Below are 25438 nucleotides of genomic sequence, written 5' to 3'. Positions count from 1 at the left end.
AAAAAGCGTGAGGATTTCCCCCCCAAGTATGAAACTCTCAGTGCTTACTGATAAGAAAGAATTATGGTGTAATCATCTTAACTTGCAAATCTGCACATAATTGCAATCACCAGGGTGTTAGGTCTGGGTTTGTATTTTGTTCAGAACAGTTTTTTCATGTGCTGAAGAAGTCATGTGGACTGCGTGCCTCAGTGTTGGTTTGTTATTTTTTTGTTGTTGTTTTGTTTTCCTGGTGGTGTGGGGTTTTGTTTGGTTTTTGTTTTGGTTTATACCTGATCAGCCCTGCTTTTTGTCCAGGTCCACTGGTCAGGTTCTCTCTGCAGGTCCACTGTGCATGCCAGTAACCTCAGTATTTCTAAACCCTCTGTCTAAGTTGCCTTTGAAAGGCTGTGTGTGTTTTGAGGGGCATGCTGTATGAAGGCTGTTAGATGAGTATATTACTTACACCAAAAACATATAATCTAGCAATTTCAGATGACTGGTGCTTGAACTTTGGTAAATGCTGCTGATCCCTATCAGCACAATTGTATAGGGAAACAGAACAGGCTGTTTAATTAAGCTCAGGCTTTGATTAAAATTTTTTGATAATGTGTTGGAAGAGAATGGACTGAATTTGCTTTATGCCAGTGCAACTAATTAAAAAAGGTAAGATTATAAATGTTACATAGATGGGCAGTGCAACTTACCTGTAAAAGAATAAAGAAACTCTTTAGTATAGTTCTTGTGGATGTATTTCTATTTCAAGTAGATATAATACTCAGGATTTGCTGAAGAAGATTAATGTTGCAAAAAGCATAGTATAACTCTTTGACATGTTTGCTTATAAGGCCATTTCTGGTCCTTTTCCAAGGATAAATTTACTCAGGAGACTTGAGGAAAGGAGAAACACTGTTCTACCAACTGCTTTCAAAGTTGTTTTTTTTTTTTTTAGCAGGAAAACTATTCAGTATCAGAAAGAAAACCCCAGAGTGTCTCTGTCCATGGATGAGGTTATATAAAAATGGCTGAAGATTAGAACATTGAGTCCTCAGTGAGGGTTTTTCTGAGTGCAAGAAAATACATTTTAAAACTTAGATCATGGTAAAATTGACCATCAATAAATAAATTCCATTCCTCTCTCCACACCAAACAAACTTAAGGAAGCATAGCCATGAAGCTGCATGGATTTTCAGTGATGCCTGTTACATCCATAAGTTTTCATGATCTTGAAAGACTCACATTTTCTGCATATACATTAGGGCAGTATTTGACAAAAAACTTTTATATTTTTAAAATATTATTTTAAAAATATATGAAAAATTAATGATTTCACACTAAAATATTAATTAGTCCTTCCTTACTACTGATCAGTCTGTATTCTGTTCTAATATTGGTTTAATAGGAGATGAGTAACAATTGTGTAAACAATATGCTTTGTGTTTAACTATTCAGCAGTGAAGATTAATTATTAAACTCACACATAGACAAAGGAGGTAACTGGTGTAGTTGTTGCACTAATTTACATTTACTAATGTTTTACTTCTCATGCAGTTATTTCACAGAGGTGTAGCATATGCTTCCAGGTAATGGGCCACAGAATGCCCATTATGGTAAGCTGAGTTTCAGAGTTTCATGAGAGCTTCTAGTAAGGTGATAAAAAAGGGCTTTATTTTCTTTAGAGGCACTGTTTCTTTGACTTTTTTCTGTGCAGGAGAGTCCAACAAAGGCCATGTAATTTCTTGCTCTGGAGGAATTCTAGTGAAGTTAGTAGGGTTGGTCATAAGCATCAATATTTATAGCACAATTACTTTAATCAGTTGGGTCAACTATGTGGATTGTTGATGTTCACATAGCTCTTAATGGATTGTGTTATGCAGAATTAAGATAGTCAGGACCATGCTTTATTTCTTATGTCTAGAAATTCTCACTTGTACAGTCTGTCTAATCCCGATAAAAAATTAACAGTGTTTTTCCTCTCATTTTGTGAGGTTGGTCTTTGCAGTTCTTAAAAGCCCTTTCTAACTTCCAGAAAACTAGTGTGAGACTGAAAATGACTGACACAGAAACAGTGCTATGATGCATGACACGGAAGAAGACAAATGGTTTCCTGTGAGGTGACAGCTGGAGGTAGTAAAGGCAGCTACTGGTCTGAGCAGTTCTAACTGCCAAAGCTGAAGCAGATCTCAGATTTCAGGATTCTTGATGCTACTCTGCTTTACCTGTAATAGCAAACAGGCTCTGTGTGGCTTAAGTCTGTCTTGTATGTGTGTAGGGTTCAACTTCCTCATATATTCTGTTAGGTCAAGCGGAAGAGATCTGTGCTGTTCTGGAATTGTTCGTCTTGATGAGCAGTGGTGTGATCTGTGATGTTTCATGTCACTCTATTTGTTGTTCAGTTTGCTTTTTAAAGTCTGGGAACTTGTATTGGAAAAGTAAGACCAGAATATCAGTCAGAATTAATTTTATCCTTGCAAACCATGCATCTTAAATGTGACTGATGCATCTGAGTCACACATGAAATTGATGGCATCATGTAATAAAACAATATATCTTAATATTTACAGACCTCTATTTTAACTCTGGCATTTCAAAAGTTTGGAAGTTAGTATTCTTACTGTATAATTTAAAAAGAAGTCAGCAAGATGATATAGTTTTAGCTATAATTGAAGTAAATTCAGTTAAATTTGAAGATTCCACCTATTTAAGAATTTGTGAATGTGTAAATAAGTGTATGGATGGGGGGAAAATTTGTCACCTCCAATTCATCTATTTACACTCTACTTCCTGGAGCTGGAGACTTTACCATTGGGAAATTGGGAAGATTAGAATAAGAGTTTTCATTACTTTCAGAAGAGGATCCTTTAGGTTAGATCTCTTTGAGAATATTTAGAGTAGGAGAAAGGAGGTTAGGTAGATTAATTAATGAATATGTAACCTAAATTCCATTTTGTGTGAACTATAGTTGGTACCGGATACTGCAGCGAGAAATATATACTGATATTGGAATCTATATATTGGTCTGGAATTGATAGAGGACTTCAATTCTGTTATGGCTATTTTCATAATATAACAGGCATTTATTTTTGTCAAGAGACAGTTTTACAGTTCAGAAATGGGAAGCTGCTTAGAATCTGCAGTTCATATATCTAGAACTGTTTCTGCATTACTTTTTTTCCTTTCCAGGCAACACAGTGATCTTGGTGTAATGTCTGCAGCCCTATTCCAAAGCTTGTGTGGAGGGGGTTTTGTGGTGTGTTTTTTTGTTGATTTTTTTTTGTTTGGTTTTGAATTTTGTTTTTGGGTTTTTTTCCCCCAGAAATTCTGTTTCAAGGTTTCTCTTTATCCTGTGCCTATTCATTTCTAGAAGTTAGCACTGAGTGTCCCTGAAATGTGGCTTTGCAAGTGTTAGTTTGCAGTTAGGTTTGTTTGGGGTTTTTTTAGGCTCCTTTTTTTTCCTACGCATTTCGTAGCTTTACTTAAGTCTTTCTAGATTTAATTTACTTCTTGGACCAAAAGGGTGAACCAAGAAGGTGTTTAGGATAGGTAGGGTTACATGGAAAGAAATTTGCATGGAAATGTTTTTGTAAGTAAAGTTCATACAGACAAACTAGCGTAAGAAGAGTAATTGTGTATGAACTGATGCAAAGGGAGGACAAGCCTGTATTGTTTAGTGTAGGATGGGTTATTACCAAGATCCTGACAAGAGAATGTTTTAGGTTTAGTGTAGGATGACTACGTGAAGTTGTTTCTAAGGAAACTGGCGCTGAGAGAATAAGGTAACATTTCTGTGGCTAACCTACATGTGTGTGTATATATTTTTAACTGCGTCAGGTCTTTATAATAGAATAATTAATGTGTTTTGCACTATTTAAGGCAGCAGGATAATGTCTTTATTATTATTGCTTCCCAAATCCTGTAAGTGATGTAGAGGAGTATTTTCTTCATATACAGAAGATGAGTTTCTCCTTCTACACTCTTGATCGTCTTAACTCTTCTCTTTTCTGCTTTATTCGTTGTATGAACTCCTAGGAGAAGGATTTAGCTACAAGTGTACAATTGTGTTTTATTCAGGCTCTGTTTATTTGCCTCTGTGAGGCAAATGGGACTTAAATTTTTCTCTATAGAGTCACCTGACTTCCATAGCTTTCTACAACTACTCTGCAATAGGATGAAAACACCAGCTTTAAAAGAGTTTTAAAAACTGTTACACAGTGTCTATTTTCAGTGTTGTATTTTCATTCACTGCCCTGTTTGTTTGTCTTCAGCAATTGTGTATCTGTAAAGCACAGTTTCCCTGTAGTAATGGTAGAAAGATAGAAGGTTGGCAGCTGAGCTTTCTGATGCTTGAAAAGGAACAGCAGATAATTTAGACCTTGAAATTACTCAGAGGCGGCTGTTTGGAACAGATGGGCTGTACCTTTTCTTTACCATGTGTTTGGCAGCAGCTGAAATTCTTGTGACCTTTTTGATAAGAAAAGGATCTTATTGTGCAAGCATGGTACCATGAAAGTTTGCAGGACTATTGCCAATCATCTTTGACTTCATTGTGGTAAGGCTTTTTCCCATTGTTTTCATGTAACTAACTTTGTTGCTGGTACCAAAAAAGAAGGTTTTTTAGCCTGGTTGTTCCTCATGAGTCAGAGTGGGCATGGAAGAAATGTCTTATCCAAGTTGTTTTGCACGACTTGAATGACTAAGGCTTGTCTAATAAGGCTGGCAACCTAAATCCCATATACACAGTATGTCAGCATTGGTATTTTAAAGTTGGAATGCTTTAAAGTCTGTCTGCTTAAGCTTACAATTACATTACCAATGGAGTTGGAAGAGGGCTCTTTTTCTATTAAAAAGAAGGCTTGAGGTGATGATTTAAATTTGTATCTGTCCAGAAAATGTTTTGTTCCTTTCAGTTTTGTATCTGGTAGAATTTTCTGTTTCTCTGCACTGTGGAGCTGTATGGCCAAGAGAGTTCTAGTAGAATGCTTGTACCTGTTTCCAATGCCAAGTTGCAGTTGTAGCTCTGATTTGTTAAGGACAACAGTTTTTTAATTTATTGTTTTATGTCCTCACCAAAATGACAGCTTATATAATTCTCTGTTAAATAGGATTGTGGTAGAATAGTATATTTAGGTAAATGGGTAGATGAAAATCACAATGGTATTTGGAATATGTTTATTATAAGAAATGTATATATGATACATGTACTCTTAAATAAGCACAAGAAGTAATCTACCAAAATTGAACATTCCCAAGGCTGCTTTTATTTTCTCTTGGGATCAGATTAGTCTGAGTCCGTGTGTGTCAGTGATTTCCCAATGTGGAAATCAAACCATACCATGTCTGTTTAATATAGCCTGGCACATAAGTTGGGAGTAGCTGGCTGAAGCTGTACACACCTGGATACTGGGTAGTAAGGAAGGAGCTGCTCTGAAGAGAAGGTTTTTGTAAAGCATATCAATGAAGTGCTGGCTTACACCATGAAGTTTTCTTTATTCTTCTTGTTCTACACAAGTAGTAAGTAAGTAAAACAGATGTTACAGTGTTACCGCCCTCATATTTTATGATAACTAGTCTTACAGTGTGAGATGCAGAACACTGTTAACAGTAACATATCTACCTTATTCCATTTTAATGTTTTATTTTGTATTATTGTTACCAAAAAATCCTTTTTACCTTCTCAACCACCTAATTCCATGTGCTTCTAACACAAGGAGTTCTTTTTTTTCTAAATTTTAAAAGTTATTCCCATATCCAGGTTAGAAGTTATTTTTCCTGATCTTTGGCATCAGCTACCTTTTAACCATTTTTCTGCCTTATACATGCTTCTTTTGAATTTGTTTCCATCAAATGTAGGCCAGTATTTCAAATCAGAGCATATTACCAATTTTGTACAGTCCACTTTCATGTTTTCAGATTTACTTTAAATCACTTCAGTGTGATCAAATGTCTTGATTTATTTTCTGACTGCTGATACATTCCTGAATAGGTGTTTTTGTTATGTCATCAAATGTATTACCTGGTCTTTTTCCATTTGGTCTTTTAAACCTCTGCATTCAGGAATAACTCATCATGAAAGGTTCAAATTGTTCTTTTGTTACCTGCACTTATCAGCACGTTTGCCCGGTTTTTCTTTTCCAGAGTTCACCAGTCTTATTAAGGTGGGTGTGTGGCAGGGAAGCATGTTTCCTGTGTAGTTCTGACCACCTTATGTTGTGTTTTGTCTATTCTGCTTCCCAGTGTGTTAATTATATTTAATGGAGGTGCTCTTGCTGCAGAGCTGTGAACTTTCTGACTTTCTGGATCAAAGAAATTGGATGTGTGTTTAGTTCAGAGTAAGAGGATGCATTCTTGATGCTTTCCATGCTATTTTTTTACAGAAGTGCCATGGAAAAATCTTTTTTCCAAATACACTTCTTTCGATGTTCAGTAATGAATTATATATATGAGAGGAGCTTATCTGTAGCTTGGAAGAACAAGCCATATTGATAATTGGGTTTTCTGTTCTTTTAGACCTCCTGTCAGCCCGTAATGTTCTTTTGCACAAGTGGCACTAAGACGAGATCATGTAGCATGAAGCTTTGTTCTTTTTGCTGACACAGTTCAGGTTTTAAATGCAAAATATTCTTCTCATGGCCTTTGAGGTAAAAATAATGTAATATTTTTATTCATTGTGCAGCTGGGTCTAAAATCATTACGTACATCATTCCATCTAGTATATAATGGCCAAAAAAATGGACTCATTCTTGAAGTGCATGTCCTGTTTATGTAATCTCTCTCATATCTTTTTAAACCAGTATAAAATCCTGGCTTCTTTAAAGCAAACAAACAAGCAAAAACCCTGAATAAAATACAAACCAACAAAAAAACCCCAAACCCCTCTGCATACTTGAAAAGTCATATCTTCTTAAATGTCATCAATTATTAATACCTAATTGGTAACACTTTTTTACTTTTTAATTCTCACTGTAATAGTTGATTGCACAGCAACTGCTACTGGCTCAAATTATTTGGGTAATCATTCTGCAGTTGCAGATTGATCTTTGTTAGTGGTTTAAATGCAGACTGGTAAATAATAATGTATTCAGTCAGTATGTCTTTATTCTAAATGTAAGTGAAAGTTTACCTCGCTGACAAGAGCAGTTGATTAAACCCTTTCTTATGTCTTTTACAGTAGTCAAAAATTCTTGGGCAGTTAGCTGACTTTTAAATGTCATTGTTTTGATAATATATTGCTGGAATAAGTTTTATTTCAGACTTTCATGTTTTCAAAGACAAAATATATAGACAAGTATGTAGAGAATGGTGAATTCACCTCCGTGCACAGATTTAAAAGACGTGTAGATGTGATACTCAAGAACATGGTTTATTGGTGGAGCCCCTTTAAGCCTTAACATTGAATGACTACATTCCTAACTATAACTTTTCTGTTCCATGCTTTATTGTGAATTCCAACTTGCATGTTTGCTGAGTATTTAAGAAATCTTAATCAGACCATATGTAAGAAAATTTAGTATATTTAGCTATTATAGTTCCTACATGTTATAAGAACCTTTGAACCATCGTAGAAAAAAAACTTTAGTCTTTTTAAAATAAACATGAGAAATCTCTTATTCCCTGTATTTTGTTTGCTTTGGGAGGGATGTGAGCACTCTGGAAATGAAATTCAATGCTCTTAGTTCAGGCCACTTCAACTTTGGATAAGTATGCACAGGACTTAATGTAGTTGAACCAGTTTATTTGAGAGACACCCCCACACAGTGTTTGATATATTTACTCCCCCCCCAAAGGTGCAGCAAACCAGGGAGCAAATGTAAGCCCAAGGTGTGCTTTACAGATGTGAAGATCCTGGAGTGCAGTCTGGGGGTCAGGCTGGGACGGTCCCACGAGCTGTTGAGCCTCCCCAGATGTGTGGGGAGTGTGTGTGGTGCTGCCCGGCCGGCGCGGTGCCGGATGGGGCAGCGCTCCCCACCCCGGTGCTGAGGTGCTCACTGCTTTGGCACAGTGTTCATGTAAGGACAGTGTAGAGTTAGTGCACTGGGAGTTCATTAGCTGACTGCCTTGCCTGTCTGTACAAGTCCTTAAAAATGTTTTTAATATCCAGGCAGGTAATTGGAAAGGGAGAGATGATTTGTCCTAAAACTGAACTAGCACAGTGACCGTGGCCAAAATAGATGTGGACTACTTCTGTATTCATAATAGGAGTTGTGGTTCTGAAGCTGACTTAACACTGGAAGAAATTCCCAAACAGGGCTTGCTTGAAGATCAATGCAGGGCAAAAACACTGGGAGAGAAGTATGTGTGACACTGGAGGGGAAGGTTGACTTCTTTTCCTTGGTAGCTACCCACTAGATGGGTTTAACTGTGACTGCATCCAGCTTTTGACACCAGCACAGGTTCGGTTTTTGACTTTGCAGAAGCTGACTTGTTTGACAAACAGCTGACTTTCTCTAAGGCTCAATAGACTCCTATAGGAAGAGTTAATTTCTTAGGTAGGTTAGGTGTTATGCTAACATTTTGACTCAACATAGTAGGCACAGTGAGATCTCTACAGTGTTTTCAGTAAGGCATTTGAGTTAGTCTTCCCACTCTCAGTGGTTTTGTAATTTCTTTAGATATGCTAGGCTAAATCCTGACTCAGGAGAATTGCTGTCTTCAATAAATTTATTTCACTTATTTGTAGCATTCTTCTCTTATTCCAAGCTACTGTGTTTTTACTGGCATGATGCATGTGGGTTTTGATAGCCTTAGGCATTCCCTTGTTTCTGCTACAGTTAGCTTAGTCCTTGCAGTCTTGCTCTGGATTTTAGTGCTATAGGGCAAAGAACATTTGTTGTTACTTAAAATATACAGTAGTATGTGGTGCTCAGTGTAGCTTTATCAGATACATGTTTTGTTTTCCTGTTGGAACTGTGCTATGGTTTCGTGCTTACACTCCAGTGAACTTACTGCTGTGAAGCATGATTTGTGCTTTGACAAGGGTTTTTGTTGTTGTTGCTGTATTTGGGTTTTTTCTTAGTTTGCTTTTAAGCATAATCTTAATTCCCCCTTGCAAGAGATCTCCAAGGAAATAGTCAACTACATACAGTGTCAGTGTAGTCTCTCAAGCTGATGCAGTGCTGGAGGAGTGAAGCTATTTGCCTCCAGATTTTAACAGGATCTTCCAAGCTGAAGTAATCATTTGGGAGAGAGGGGAGGTTTTGGCCATGAGTTACAGCTGATGTTTGCCTCTGATTTAAGGAACGTTATTTTACATTTTTCTATGTGTAAGACAATTTAAATCTCTACACCCCATTTGTGTTGTTATGTACAGAATTATTTTTTAATTATCTTCTACTTAAATTACTTCTAGAAAACCTGCAGGTTTGATCTGTAAGCAAATTGATAAGTGGATGAAAAATTTTGAACTGTTGCAACCTGAATCTCCAACCAGGTCTGTGCACATCTGCTTGTGCTCAGTCCTTTTTTGGGAGTGAAAACTGTTGAGAAATAGGAATTACCTTGTCTGATTTGCTGGTATATAACAGTAATTCTTGCTTTAGGGCTAATAAAGCAGAAGTTCCTGTCCAGGAAAGAAACTATGTCCAACTTAATGCAGCTCTGGAAAGGCCTGTGTGGTGAACAGAATTTGTATGTGGTTTTGACAGTAGGGATAAAAGGGTAGGTACCAGTGGCACTGCTTGAGCAGGGAGGTTGGACCAGAAGCCCCCACTGTGGTACCTTCCAACCTGACACTTTCTGCAATTCTGTGAATTAGCAAGTGTAATAATTCAGAGCTAGTTGGGAACCCATGACATTTCTAGAGAGCAGTGTGTATCAGATACTGTTTCTAGTGTGTTGTAAAACTTGGGAAGCTTCCCGAACTCCTGAATCAACTCTTACTGACCTGATATTCTGTCTTGAAGATGTGTGCCTGATAATTACAATAACATATACTTATCTTTCAGGTCTCCTGTGCATGTTTAAAAATCTGTATGTAATCAGCTACAGTGTGCCTGTAGGGTAGAAATTTGTTAGTTTTTTTCAACATTCACAGCCTAACCACAAAAGGATGGTGCCTCCTGCTAACCTGTTTCTAAATAGCAGTGGTGGGTGGTGGTGGAAGAGGACATTTTAGTAACTGAGTATTTTGGAAAGTAATTAATTGAATAAGCAGTATGGAATGGAATACACTCCTTGGTTGTATACTTCAGTTTGCTATTAGAGGTCTCCAGACACTGAAGTTCCCTGATTTACTAGAGTTGGCTCATGTATGTTGTTTACCTTATGCTCAGTATGAAGGGATCCTACAGTAAAAGGTGAACTTCAGTGTAATATGTAATTTTTTACAATTACATTGAAATTTTAGTTCTGTAAGAAATATGTACTAAGGAAATTACAGTAGGGAAGACTTTTTAATATATTCTGTTTAGGTGGTATATGTTCTCCAAAATCATGGTATTGATTCAGTTCACATTTTATACAATTACTACTCTTTTATTTCATCTTACATTTTTCTTACACTGTTCTTTGTAAGAAATAGTGCTTCAGTTTTCCTTTCAAGTGTGCTTGTGGTACTCTGCACTAATACAGAAGGGTTTTTCACATAGGTGACAAAGCCTTCTTTTTGGATTAAGGCAATTCCTGCCTTCCTCCTGCTAAAACACTGAGCCTTTATTGGTTTTTTTTTTAATGGCAAAGTGCTTTGTTACAGAAGGATTCATATATACTTAAGAGGATTTGATAAACTTCCATTTGTAAGGTCCAAAAATACTAACATTACTGTTTGCCTCACTTTACTATATTTTTCCTTATTTTGTGATCATTCTAGTTTCTTTTTGTCTTCCAGAAAACGGGGCAGTACTTGAAGGCTTGACAAATGCATCCCAAGTTGAAAAACTTCTGCATTCCTTCTCCTCTTCCTCCTTTAGAAAATTGACTTCATTAAAGAGGTAAAATTGAATATTGCTTTTTTTTTTCTCTAGGTAAAGTGAACTAGAACTCAACTACAGTAGCATGCCCCACGATGTTTTTTTACATGTATCCATGTCTCATTCTGTTTCCCTGTATCAGAAGAGATGTCTTTGGAAACTTTGTTTGCAGAAATCTATTTAGTTGTGTTTGTTATTTTATAGAATTGTCAGTGCTTCTGCTGAAATAATTCACCCAAGTGTTACTTGATATTAAATGAATGTAGTTTCTGAATTTGTTGTATTTTGGGATATTTAAACATGCCTTAGAAATCTGAAGCAGTTCCACAGGAGTTTGTATTAATGACTTGCTGCCAAGGGCCATTGAAAAATGCTACAGGAACTTAAAAATTGTGTTGGGAAGCTTTATATCTTATTTCGCTTCATTTTCCATTTAACAAATACTGATCTGTTCTTAAATACAAGTCTTTTGTCAGAAACCAAAACAAGTACATTGTGAGAACAGGTGATTCCAGTCATGTAGTCTGGCTGTTAAAAGGTCATTTCTCATAGGACTTCCATGATGTCACTTATATGTCAAACTTGTCTTTCAGATGTGTTTTGACAATTATTTAGGTTCAAACAAAAATTACTAGCGTAAAATGTAAATAATTCACTTCATGTTTACCTGCCTTTTTCTTATAAATTCTACAACAAATTCTGCAAATAGTAGCCTTTAATATATTCTTGACGTTACTTGTATAGAGTTTAAAATGGAAAAAAAAAAAAGAAAGGGCTTTGAAGCTGATGGGTATTTGTAGGTTTAGAAAAAATGTGGTAAAATTTTCTGACTGTGTGACAGCTTTGTTGTTGTTTAAAATTCTTGTATAGCAATTATCAATTTCTTTTTTGAAAAAAAAAAAAAGTGACCAAAGTATCTTTTAAAAATACAGTGTCCCTTCACAGATTTTCTGTTTCTTGTTTCTTTTCAGCCAGCTGTTAACCTGCATGTCCTGTCAAAAATAAACTTTGGATGAAACTTTAATTAAGAATCACTGTCTTCATATGTCTAATATGGCTTTTGTATTTTACTGTCTCCTCAATTTATCACTTTTCAGGTCACTATTCTTAGGTTTTAGTCTCTAATATTAGGTTACAGCTTCATTCACTTCTTCCGATTAAAATTTTTTGGGACCTTAATGACTTCCAGGTATTGCCAACCTGTACTGAGATCACACACTGTTTAAACCTGTTTGAACATCAAGCAAAGGTGTCTAATAATGCTTTGTGTTTTAGATAATTCCTACTGTTGCTTTGAGAGTTAAATTTATGTGAATTCAGTAGTTGTTAGAATATGAGCGTTGTGTATAAAATGGAAAATAAATAATAGTTGTCCTTGCAAATTTTCTTTTTTGTTTGTCTCTGAGAATTCCAACATACTTTTACAAGAGCTAAATCTTGCCATTTGAATGAGAAGCCTCAAAATTCTTTAAGAACAAGGTTTAAGGAGTAAAGTTCTGCTCTATTTATAACTGGTTTGTTTTATGAAACTGCTTAACTTCAAGCTGTATCTAAAACTGTCATTACCAGTCTCACATGATTTGTTCCATGATGCTCTTTATTTTGTTTCACTTGTCTTTTCTTTGTACAGTATTTGGTAAGGGAGCAAGGATGGGATGATATATGTCTTAAATAATGTACATTTTGGCCTGAAGCACCAAATCCTCCTTTTTTTCCTCCTTGCCAATTTATGCACAATACTTTTGACTAAAAGAAGAAAATAGTTTAATCATTGGTAGGTAATGGGACTGATTGTCCAAAATGCAACTTTTCCTATTGTCTCATATTATATAATTCTACTGGAAAGATCTTAACAGCTTTTCATTGGGGTAGGACTTTACAAAACTAAATTTTCCTGCCAGAACTCTGATTTAGCTTCTTTTTTTCCCTTTTTCTTCTAAAGGTAAGAGAGAAGCAAAAGAAGTAAGAAAATGCTGGGAACAGAACGAGGTGTCGTGGAAGAATGGCTGTCAGAATTCAAGGTGAACTGAGAAGATGAATGATAGCTCAACCACTGGCTTAATGCCATAGAATGTAGTTGGGAGGGGTTTTTTAATATTCAGAATCAACATTTTAAATAACTATTACTTGATCTTTCAACTTCTTATAATGCATAAAGCACAAAAAGGTCTGTGTAATTGAGTCAGCTGGTACATAACCTACAATGCATATTTCTAATAGTAGTTTATTTTTGTTGCTGTTGTTTACTGTAGAGCAGAACACTGCTGTAGCAATAGGGTTTCTTAAAACATGTATTTTTGCGTAGGTCAAGCTGATAGAATTTAACTAACAGCTGGATAGCACTGCCCAAATTTGTAATTGAAGAACTTTCTTATTTGAAAAAAAAAAATCAGTATAAATATTTGGACTCTAAAAAAACAACAACAAAGAAAAATATTTTATTTTTTTCCCCCTGTGGTCTGTGTAAAATTAATTGTTTTGTCTTGAAGAACCTGAACTATTTTTAAGCTATTAAACTATTTTGCATGTTGATAATTATGCTGAGTGAAATATAGCATAATGCATAAACAAGAAAACAGGATTTCATGACTGATATGAAATTAATCTGTTAATTAAATTATGAATTAGTAATTCCTCACATCACTGATGATAGTAAGTCATTACATGCTGTTGCTGGAAATTTGTGTAAGATCCAAGGATGCAAAATCCAAAGACATGTTTGCTTGGGGAAGAGTTGAGGCTGTCCATACTCATTTTGTATTATCCACACCTCGTAAAAAATAAGTTGAGTTGATTCCATAAGGTCTTTGAAAAGTGCCTGTTAAATACAGAGTGTCAAGAAAGAGAGTCCAAATATCAAATGAGAGCAAATGATTTTATGGAAGATGAATCTGAAACTACTTTGGGATTTAACCCTCAGAGTGGTTGTGTGCTCCCAAATGTTATTTGTATGGAGAAGAACTTGTACTGAACAACTAGGTGGCAAGCCTGAAAATTTACTGAAGTTCAGGATTTTTTTTTTTATGTTGGGATGAGACGTAATCCTTTTGTGGAGATCTTATATACTTGAAAAAATTTATTTGTCAGGGTAACCTTTTTTTTTTTCTTTAGGCATTACCTGAATCACAAATTTCCAGCTATGCAGCTACATTGCACCGAAAAAAACCACTGGTACCAGCTCTTTATAAGGTCATTCAAGACCCAAATAATGAGGTAGGAGATTTTAAAAAAGATTTTTGTTCTTATTCTTATATCTTTCACCTCTTCAACTAAAATGAGAGTAATGGAGATGAAGCTTGTTTGATTCTTGTTTCTACTGCAATATAGTGTGTGTCAGCCCTCTTTTTATTCTCTTGGTTTTTTGAGTTATTTTAATGCATTTCTAGTAAGATGCAATCTCATCTGCTTCCAAAAATACAGTTTTCACTGTCTGCTAGATTTTCCTTGCCACAGCTGACTATTGTACTTTATTTGGCATGAGTTGCTCTTTGTGAGTTGTTTTTTTTCGGGGGGGGGGGGGAGATATGTTTGGGGTTTTAACTTTGTGTTTTTTGGGGGGTTTTGAGGGTTTTTTTACTCATTGTTTTAGTTCTTCCCAGAAGCTACCTTTCAGTCATAACTGAGACAAAGTAGGCCATGCAGTGAAACTCAGCAAGACTTATGTGCTTTTCACCTGTTGGCTTATTACAGTGGAAGATGGAATCAATTTTTTAAATATTACTAAGATAACAAGATCTTCTTTGCTTACACTAGTATCACTTTTGTGTTTACACTGCTGTAAACAAGAGCAGAGGCAGGGCCCCAAAATATAAATAGACACGATGAAAACTTACTTTACCCTTGTACATAATTCATCTTGGAAATGACATTAAACAGCTTTCCAACCCATTGGCTTCTGCTAGGAGCATTTCTGGGCAAGTGTATGAAATACAACTTTTAAATAAATTGTGCAAGCATGCCATTCTCTGATGTGTAAACTACTTTAGATAAAATGCTTCAAAATGTTTGATATATCATCCATGATCTTTTGTATAGTTATAAATAAAATGGGTAGTGTACACAGCAAGGAAGTTCTTTGTTTTCCTAAGCCCAACTCAGCTGCTTTTGGAAGCTGAATGGTTGATTGAGCTTCAAGGAGGTTGCATAATGCTCATGCAATTCAAAAAAAAAAAAAAGGCTTCATAGCTGTCAGCTCCATTTCAGTATTATAAATAACCTGCATAGTGACCTTTTTCTTTGTACTGAAGCTACTGTTATTCTCTCTCCAACCCGAAGCCACCATTGCTGCTATGTATTTGTGTGTGTGTGTACTCCTGAAAATGTAAAAGCTTTCCTTTGCTTTGAGAATAAGCATTTATTTTTTTTTGATATGCAAAGAACCAGACCTGCAAAAAGAGTATTTTCTTAGGGGTGTGACAGTAATTTTAAGTTATTGCTCACTGATGTTTGTCAAATATTACTCTTTGGAACAGCTGTTGCTGTTTGGGCCTGATTCTGATATCAGGTATAACATAAGCAATCCCAGACCCAAAGATGTCTAACTTCAGGTTCTACTTGTTAAGGCAGTATCTATTTCCTGGTTGCACTTATTCCAGACTTATTTGTGTGTAAGGAATGTAACTATAGTAAATTCATTACTTTGCATAATTCTGTAGTAACATTGGCTCTAAGCAAGAGGTTTTTTAAATATGCTTTACAGGGCATTATTTGTTAGAAGGATAATTGATTGCTTATGGAGATTAAACTTATGTAGTAGACTATTATAAAAATGTATTTGCTGGATTCTTAAACTTGATGGACAAGTAATTTTTTTAGTACAACTTAATCATGAAGTTGACCTATTTTTAAAACTTCCTGAAAGTGGCAAACTGTTTAGGGCAAACTTGAATTTTTCTAGAATCACAATTCTATCTTGATAAGACCAGGTTTATTAATGTAACGTGGAACCAGCCTGTTTAGGAACCAAAAAACTGAGGTGTTTCTCTTTTTGGACAACTGTCTACCAATTTGAGAGCTATCAAATGAAGGCAAGCATATTGTCAAGTTAAATACAGTTGTTACTGTTTGCCTTTTACGAGATGCCCTGACTTTTTTAAATATGGTGAAGATAATGACCGGAGCAGAAACTTATAAAAAAATTAGAGGGTGATCTCTCTCACAAACAGCTTATTTAACTGAATAATGTATTGGGTTTTGCATGATATTTGAACTTAAAAGTGAAGTAGTTTTGAAGTACTGTTTTTTAGATAATTCAGTAATTTTTGGAGTTGGTTAGTGGCTGTAGACATACTCTGTAGATGTCAAGTTAATGCTCTTCTGCAATTTAAACATCGAATATTCATGTGAGGCTAATTAGGTTTAACTTGAGAGGACAGCCATGAAACAGAATAACATCACCTTTGCAATGCCAAGCACTCCCAGACCCAGTACTCTTCAAATAATAAATGTTTTCACTCATTACATGATAGTTCAGCCTAAAATGAGCACATTATTTTCTACCACAGTTGAATTTTCCAAAAGTGTAAGCATTTCCGGTATTTGTCATGCATTTTATAATACAGTGTATTTAACTTCAAGGTATGACTCTTAAGATTTGGCCAGCTTATGAAGAAGCCAAACTAAAAGTATTCATCAGTTTACTTAAAATATGACTGGTTTGCATCTCTGTGAGGTGTAAATTAGATCATTCTCTTCTGCTGCCTATTTAAGCCAGTAAAAGTTCATTTCTTTTTGTTATGCTGATTGCTGTTTATGCTAATAGGAAAGATCTTTTAATTATAAGTCTTTAGTTTGTCAGGAAAGAGATAGGAGTATAAGAGATTTTGTACTCTGGATTTTTGTGCTGACTGCTGTGCTACTCAGTTTGATTTGACTTTGGACTGAAAGATCTTTGGAATTAAATTGTGTGCCAGTTCACGTATACATCCACTACTGATGACAAAAGCTCAATTTCCTCTGTTTATCCTGTGCCTTCTCAGTATTTATATTCAGAGAATTAATTGGAAGAGACTGGCTCTTTGAAAAGCCAGATAACTATGAGGCAAGGAAAACATCTGTTCTTTCTTACTTGTGTCAAGTTTTACATTTCCAGGTGGGAGACCATCCTACTGTACTTGAATAGGAAAATCTTGGGTGTTCATGCTTTTGAAAATATTTGTGTTGTAGCATCTTTGTGATGGCAGACTAATTTTATAAAATTTTCATTTGAAAGTAGTTAGAATAAACTCAATAACTGCTCTGGTCGAGTCTCATCTGACTTAAGCTAAAATAAATTTTTCTTTTCTATGTTTTTAATGGGACTTGGATTAGACTGGCTAATTTCAAATAGAAAAGAGCTTTGGGCTGCTGTCATCTCTAATCTAATAAAAGTACTATTTATAGCATTGCCTCTGTATATATCTGGTTTCAGATAATAGTTTTTAGCTTTTCTTGCACTTGTCATCTCCCTGCAGATGTGCTTGTATGTATTGTTTTCAGGGATTTCTTTTTCTTCTTTACGCTAGCTTCCTGATCATATTGCTTTTTAAAGAAAATCTAGAAATTCATTCTAGTAATGTCTGAATTATTTGTTAACCACTTCTTAAATTTGAACATCTGAAATGTGCTAGACCTTTCATAAAACACGGATACAGCTCTGTCTCTGAGGATTTGAACATTTACTGTAACAATTATTTTGTCACTTTTAGATAGGAGTTTCTACTAAGTAAATATTAGTTAAGAAAGGATATACTCCTGCCTCTTTTAAACATAAAGTCCTATGTATGTATGAATACTGGAATAAATATACTAGCTAAAATAATATATGCTCAACTTGATAGAGAAAACTGTATCACTTTTTTTCCTTAAATTGACTGCAACAGAAGCTTTACAGACATCTAATTTCATTTAGATCCCAAAACAAAAATTGTTATTTTATATATATATGACTTGTAAAAATCTATGTGTTCCAGATGACTGGACTTCTCTCACTCTGTGTCAACATTGTCACTGACAGCTTTCTTCCCTCCCTCTCTTGTAGAGTCTCTCTTTGCTTCTGTTGTAAAAGCTTAGAGTAACAAGTCTGTCAGTCAGAAGCCTTGTTACACAAGGTACTTATACCAGAGTATTGTTTAAGAGATTTCTCTGACAGCTAAGTTTTATTTGACGTCAGTGTCCTGTCGTGGCTTATGTAATCAGTGGTTTAAGATGGTAAGCTTCACTGACCACACTGCTGTGTGTTAGAAATGAAACTGCTGTGCTCACTGCTTCCTGGGTGATACTCTCTTAAGGCAGCTGTCTCCATAGACTGTTCTGTCAGATGTATGTTTTGTGTTTGTGATATACCAGCGTCCAATATCCAAGTCTAAATATGTGTATGTGAAATTGTACATTCACACAGATTTACGGCATTGCACATTTATCAAACGTTCAAACTACTCACTTGCAGAAATGTCTGTCCCTCTGCTGTTAGCCAGGGACTTCCAAGTTTTTTAAGACAATGGATAATTCACAACAAACCCCAGAAGTACATCTTTTTACAGCATAGCAAGAGAGTGACAGGCAATTCCACAGGAAATTCTGGGTACTAAAATTGTGATGAATAGACAAATTAATGAAAAAAGAATGCATCAAAGTCCATGAAATATTCTGCTCTGAAAGTCCTAAGGTGCATATCCCTGGGAGTGAAAGAGGAGTCATTTGTGCCTTATCTGATTTACTCTGCACTGGGTATTTCCTCTTTATGCCTTTTTGTCTCACCAGTACATCTGCTACTGTGTTGGTCAAATGTAAGGTTTTTATTGCTCTAAAAGCATGTATAATTTGATGTTTTATATCTTATGTGTGTATGTATAAGCAAGCTTCATAAAGCATGTACTGTTAGAAAGAAGGCTTGTTAGAGATTCTGGCCTCTGTTTTCTGACTCTGTAACTCTTCTATATATTAATATAGATGCTTTAGCTTACATGTATGCCTTTGTCTTTTTGGACACTGAATCCCATAAGTATTTTCCTTAGGTCATTCTGTTTAATAGAATGCAATGTTAGATAATGGTCACAAGCCTTACAAAAATTTGTCTTGAAATTTTTTAATTTTGGGAGGGATTCCCCCCTCCCTCAGTTTTTGGTTTTAGTATTAAAACTTGATTAGGTGTGGGAAAAGATGAGACCGTTTGACATTCATTAACAATGCCATGGATGCATCTTGACTATTGGTTTGGCATTGTAGACTCTTAAAGTGACAGGTTTATCTTGTGCTTATATCCCACTGACTTGATAGGGGCTTTTTTTTGATTCTTGTACTAAACCTGAAGTGCAGCTCAAGATGGAAAGATCAGTTTTGCATTGTAATAAACATATGCACACTTGTTGGGTTTGAGACTAAAAAACTGTAGGTAAGAAATCAATTTGTATTTCTGTCAATGGACTTATCATTAGCAGCTAATCTTTAACCTTTATACTTTTATAGACCTTACAACTGCACTATTAAAGTTTTATGGTGCACATAGTTGAAGCCACGTGTCTGTCACACGCCATAGATTAGTACCTGTATAGAAAATAAATCTCATACTGACAGCCCTAGAGAATAATCTTCTCAAAGCACACATGGTAGTGGCTGCAGTAAAGCCACATTGCCCAGTACTGCATACCAGTTCCCCTGAGCCCTGTCCTTATGGATCTCCTTAAAAGGAATGCAGATACCATTTTGATTCACTCACATCAAGGAATGTAATTTTTAATAGCTGTGGTGGCTATATGGTGTAGCCCCTACATTTGCTGTTTCACTCTCCCTTATTGGAGAAGCCTACAAGTAAGTCATTAGCTTTTTTGCCTTTCCACAGCTCCTGGAGCCTGTTTGCCACCAGCTCTTTGAACTTTATCGTAGCTCTGAAGTTCGGCTCAAGAGATTCACACTGCAGTTTTTGCCAGAGCTGATCTGGGTATATCTGCGTCTCACTGCCAGCAGGGACAGGCAGAGTAATGGTTGCATTGAAGCATTGCTGCTTGGCATTTACAACTTGGTAAGTGAGATGAGTGGGAATGGGTGAGGAAGGCTTTAAGTTTTGCATCACTGACCACTGGGAATAAAGTAAATTATTGTAACAACATCTTTAAAATTAAAATACACTTAAATGAAAGCATATTTAACATAGAGAAAAGGATAATGTAATGAAGGTTTAGTAAGGATGCGTTTGCAAAAATATTTTTTATATTTTATAGTTATCTTTTATGGGAAAAACATTTTTGCTGAAAAGGATCACCTCGTAGGCTTTCTCAAACTGTTATACACTTGTGTTTGTAAGGAAATAGATGGCCCTCCTTAATGTTCCGAAATACAGCTTTCTATGATTGTCAGGCTGATATGTTTGATAAGTATTCATGTGTCACTTCCCACACTCTCCCACTTACTCTGAATGTGTCTTTAAGGGTAATTTGAAGGTGAAACCACTCTGCATGCACTTAGATACATACATGTGTACATTTGAGTCAGAGTCTTGAGGGGAACTGTGGTTTTAAGAATAAGTAAAAATAACAATAAATTATTAAATTTGACTGTTGGATGTAAAAATAGGGTTTTATATTCTTATCTTAACCTGGAAATGTTTACTTTTGTAGTGTTATAAGGCTGTTTGATAAATTCAGCAATACTGCCACAATAGGCATTCTCTAATGGGAATTTCTGTGTTACAGCACCTTAAAACATACTCTAGTGAAAAATAGTCCTTCCCTGTGCTATCATTGTAAACTCCTCCTTTAAATTGTGTATTATATTTCTACACATGATAAGACAGAGAACAGCCAAACTGTGATTCTTAAAAATAAAATATATTATAGTTAGGCATTTGTAGATCAGCTCTAACAACTGGAAGATCTAAATATTTTAGATTTATTCTGATAGAAAAAAAGCACTGGAAACTGCTGATTTTTAGTACTGTTTATTGGATTGAAGTAGCATGTTTATCTTTTTGCCCGTTTTCTCATGAAGGTTCCTCTGCAGTTCCTTTACAAGTCATGTCAGTGATTCATATTTTTTAAGGACAGTAATTTTTCCATTCTCTCCAGTTTCGGGAAGAGACCTCAAAATGGACAATGGCTCCCACTACTTTTTATCTTTAATGAAGTTGATATTTTTGTGCATATATATTGAGACCAAGGGAGTGAAGTTATTTTCTCAGTACTTGGAAAATGAAAGATAGGGATAGATCTTTTGCATTCTGCTAAATTGTGTCAGCTGCCCTTCTGTTGTAATCCTTAAAGCCTGCTGCAAGTACAGAGTTACCTCGGGCTAAATTTTCGCATAAGCTGGAATGACTGGAGCTTATTGTTTGAAAATTTGCTGTACAGAGTGCACAGGCACGATTTTAGACTCCTTTTTGGGGTAGTCTTATGTAATTGCTCTTAGTATATTTTCTTTAAAAACTGCTGGGTTTGCTTATGTAGTAGCCTAGCAACTATAAAATATGGCCAGTCTGAAAGCCTTTTGAGAGAACACTCTGTGTATTTCCTACTGATGGGATGCCTGAGGAAACTTTGCCAGTCCCCTTGATTTCACCTTTTCTCTGTGGTGCATTTATTATGAAATGCTGTCAGCAAGTGACTCATCAGCCCTCGTGTGTCAGTATCTTTTGGGCTTGAAGTTTAGCCTTGCTCCTCTGTGCAATTCTGTTATAAATAAATGTTATAATGGAAAGGTGGGCTAGAAAAGCTTTTTTGTTCCTGTTTGTGTGTTTGAAGTCACACCAATCAAGGAGCCAGGGCTGGTTTTCTAAAGTGTTGCAGGCTGATTCCACAGAGCAGTTCGTGATAGAGGTATTTCCCATGTCTTAAATTTGTATGTAAATTTGCTGATAATTCTGCAAATGCACAGAGTCCTTGAGGTGCTAATAGATCAGGACATGTTTTTGAAATACCTTCTAAGAGTTGAAAGTTACTCCAAGTCCTATATCCTTAGTTCTGTTTGGGTTTTGGTCTTGTTTTTAATGCAGGAAATTGCTGACAAAGATGGAAACAACAAAGTTTTGTCTTTCACCATCCCTTCGTTATCTAAACCCTCAATATATCATGAGGTAAGGAGAACTGCTGTGGTAAATTAGAATTGGATCTATTAGAGGAATGAAAACTGGATCCATTTGATGCCGCAGGCTATTTTAGATGCATCTTGTTGCAGTAAGTTTTCAGTGTCAGTATTTTACAATTAGTGTAATCAAATTCAATAGCATTAGTAGAAGAAAAGGAATGTAAATGTTGAAAAATCTTTGCTGACAGTGCCCATTTTAAACAAAGATTAGTGGTGTTGTAGTTGCGGCTGTAGTTAGTATATATGCTGGTATAAAAGAAGTGTTCCTTCTAGCTCCTTAATACAGTTAGAACTTGGAATTGTGTTTTTCTTTCTCTACTGTTTTTGGACAAAAGTCTATGTGGTTAGGACAACATTACTATAAATGGATATGTAAGAAGCAAAGTGGAAAATTGCTCTCACCTCTCTATTGCTTGTAAGTGTGGATGCTGTTTATAATAACAAAATTAGATAATGTTTTTAGATTTACTGTATTCTGGAATAATCTTCGTTTTTACAGATAACAATATAAATGTGTCTTTTGCCTTGAGTGGTCAGGAGTTTTTTGGGGACCTTTTACTTATGCTTTGCTTTCCCCCCTCCTCCTACCACCTACTTCTAGCCCTCTACTATTGGATCCATGGCTTTAACTGAAGGAGCACTAAGTCAGCATGATCTAATCAGAGTAGTTTACAGTGATCTTCATCCTCAAAGAGAAACCTTCACAGCGCAGAACCGGTAGGTGATGTGCTCTAACATTCAATGTGCTTCACTAGGGAGGCAAGTCCTTAAACATTAAGACCAAATATATGTGATCAGTCCTTTCTCAGCATTAAGTGCTTGGAAACAAATCTAGAGAGCGTCTTGGTAATCTTGAGGTATAATGTTTTTTTTTTCCCTTTGTTTCGAATTTTTATGTTCTTCTACTAGTTAATTTAGAAAAGTAACTTCTCTGTCACTTCCATGTAGGTAAGGAATATCTTTGGGTTTATGGCTGGCTATTCAGTTTTTCCTTGAGGTATAACAAAATTCAGCTTTGTATCTGAGGCTGTAACTTTTTTTTCCAAAGGAAGAGGGGGAATGGAGCTAAGTGGATAGATGGAACTAGGGGTGAAAGAAATTGCCCTGGTGTTTAGTGACTGCCAGCTTTACCTGTGTCTAAAGACAGCTCTGGGAAAACTGATAAAATAATTTTGAATGTATTGCAGACATTTCCAGTTCTATAATTTTGTCCAAATATTATACCATATCCCATTTCCTTAGTAGTTCCTGTGTATGCTAATGGCTTTCAGTAATAATAATTTTAACTGTTTATAGTGACCTTTTGATAGCCTGTTTCAAGTTAATGACCAATGAAAGAGAGTTTAAGGATTTGTGTATTTACTTCTGATGCTTTTTCCTGTGGGGTATTTTTTGAGACTGAATTGTAGACTTTTTGGGTTGAATTTTGACGAAATATTAAGAATTTAAACTATGCAAGGTTTTGCTCTTATCTCTTTCTAGGTTTGAGGTGCTGAGCTTTCTTATGCTATGCTACAATTCTGCTATTGTCTATATGCCTGCTTCTTCTTACCAATCACTTTGTACGATGGGTTCCAGGTGAGACACTTGCCTTTGAAATAGTCTTTCAGGGAGCATCTAGGCTTCTAAATATTCATCCAGTAAAAAAAAGATGCTTTTTGATGGGAATGGATTAGTTCTTGGTATGCTTCCATCATTTTCACTCGAGTTATAGCTATGGTAAGTGTGCCAAACACGTTGAATTTTCCTGCATCTGAAAATTAGATCTGTTCGTTGAGTAGAGAGGAGAGAGAACATTTTGTATGCAAGGGATTTCTGTTTTGGAAACAGTGCAGCAGTTACTATGTATTAGTGGCCATGCATTGCTTCCATGATGAAGACTCAAATAGTAAACTGAAAGAATAAATTATTCTGGTTTTTATGGAGGCGGTATATGGGAAGGCAGGCCCTGTTTTCAAGGGGCAGAAGTACTTTTTAGAAGGCAGCTAAGAGCAATTCTCAAGAATATAGTATCTGTGTTATCTAACTTTAGGTAAAGGGTGATTGCATGCTGTCATCATACATTAGATGAGAGATGACATATTTCTCTTCTGTACCGCTCAAATGTTTCCTTTAAAGAAAATTGGTTTCAGTTACTGAATTTTGGGGAGGGTCTTCTGCCTGGTGGCTGGCAGTAGAAAGCATCTTGCCACCCTCATTCCTTAGAAGCTGATTGAAGAAAATGTTTTGAAGAAAACAAGTGGGGTTGATGGCTACGTGGAAAATAACACTGAATTATCAGCAAGCCACATCTCAGGGCACTGTTACAAAACTGCTGTAATGGTTAGGAAGGGAACATAAGAACCTTCTGTGTTGTGTATTTATATTTTGAAAAATAAATCTGAAAATTAACTAAAATCTCTGTTATATAAAGACATTTTAGTCTTTGTGGAGTTAACACTTTCTTGTAATGTTGGTTTTTTTCAGGCTGTGTGTGAGTGGATTTCCACGGCAGCATGAGAAACGCTGGAAAGAACCCTGTGGTAGAGTGGTGTTAGACCCTGACTTCATGGTACAGCTGCTCACAGGTGTCTATTATGCCATGTAAGTGGATGGGGCTTTTTTCGCTAAAGAGAAAGGTCTGATTTTACATGAATCAAAATAGAAGTGCCAGTTGTTTTATAATTGAAAAAAATAGTTAAACTCATAACACGAGTTTATAACTCGATGAGTGTATTTCCCATCACTTGCTTATTCAGTGAACCGATGATTTCAAAATATTTTTGTGAGCGCTGAATTAGGTGACGAAGGGTGAGCAGTAGCTGCTAAAGAGAGTTAGGCTTCTGGTTTCATCTTTTCCCAAGTTCCCACTACCAGTGGGTACCTTCTGTTCACAAACATAATGAGCTTGGATGCCAAGATAAACTGATGAAATGCAGACCTCTAGGATGTCGGTAGGATCTGAGGCAGCAAAAATCCATTTCTGGTAGCATTAACCTTTACATACTGACCCCATTTTTTTAATTTTATTTTTAAGTTTGTCCTGAATATGGCATCAATTTTGTCATGCTTGGAGGTGACAGGGAACAGCTTTCTTGTTATACCAACAAGATTAATAAAAAAATGTTTTGTCTCCACTTTTAAAAGAAGTGACAGGGTTGAGGTGTACAAACAGTTGATGAATTTTCTATGTAAGCAAAGAAGTTAAGGTCAGGATTTGGGCAGAAAAAGGACAAGTTTGTCTTCATAAGATGTGAAAGATATTTATCTTTACTTTTAGATATAATGGTCAGTGGGAACTTGGCCAAGAGGTATTGGAGGACATAATTTACAGAGCACAGCTTGAACTCTACTCACAGCCTCTGCTGGTAAGAAACAATCCATTGCAATTTATGGGCTTGGTTCAGAGGAGTATGGATGTGTTTCCATACTGGTAATGAGAGCTTTTGTGGCCATTCACTGCAGTATCAAATGTGAGTGGTTGTTCAGCATAGCTGTTTATACCGTACTTCTTCTGCTTG

The 25438-nt window shown here is 35.9% G+C and overlaps 1 protein-coding gene across 8 annotated transcripts in view; it reads left to right on the top strand.

Annotated features, from left to right (window-relative positions):
- The window catches only part of FAM126B (family with sequence similarity 126 member B), a 47730-nt gene that overhangs the window by 9629 nt on the left and 12663 nt on the right, over positions 1 to 25438 (top strand). For 7 of the 8 annotated variants that reach the window (XM_018071763.2, XM_018071757.2, XM_018071758.2 and 4 more), the window contains 9 exons: positions 10802 to 10904; positions 12826 to 12904; positions 13995 to 14096; positions 19702 to 19881; positions 21847 to 21927; positions 22540 to 22655; positions 23421 to 23516; positions 24405 to 24521; positions 25198 to 25285. In XM_018071763.2, the coding sequence (XP_017927252.1) occupies positions 12854 to 12904; positions 13995 to 14096; positions 19702 to 19881; positions 21847 to 21927; positions 22540 to 22655; positions 23421 to 23516; positions 24405 to 24521; positions 25198 to 25285 (831 nt within the window). In that variant the 5' untranslated portion in view covers positions 10802 to 10904; positions 12826 to 12853. The remainder of the gene's footprint in view (positions 1 to 10801; positions 10905 to 12825; positions 12905 to 13994; positions 14097 to 19701; positions 19882 to 21846; positions 21928 to 22539; positions 22656 to 23420; positions 23517 to 24404; positions 24522 to 25197; positions 25286 to 25438) is intronic. The other variant, XM_018071764.2, reaches the window with a different exon arrangement.

This window comes from Manacus vitellinus, unplaced genomic scaffold, assembly GCF_001715985.3.
Source record: "Manacus vitellinus isolate BGI_N305 unplaced genomic scaffold, ASM171598v3 scaffold_20_pilon, whole genome shotgun sequence".
Lineage (NCBI taxonomy): Eukaryota > Metazoa > Chordata > Aves > Passeriformes > Pipridae > Manacus > Manacus vitellinus.
The sequence above is the reverse complement of the archived record's forward strand: the minus strand, read 5'-3'. Positions and strand labels throughout refer to the sequence as shown.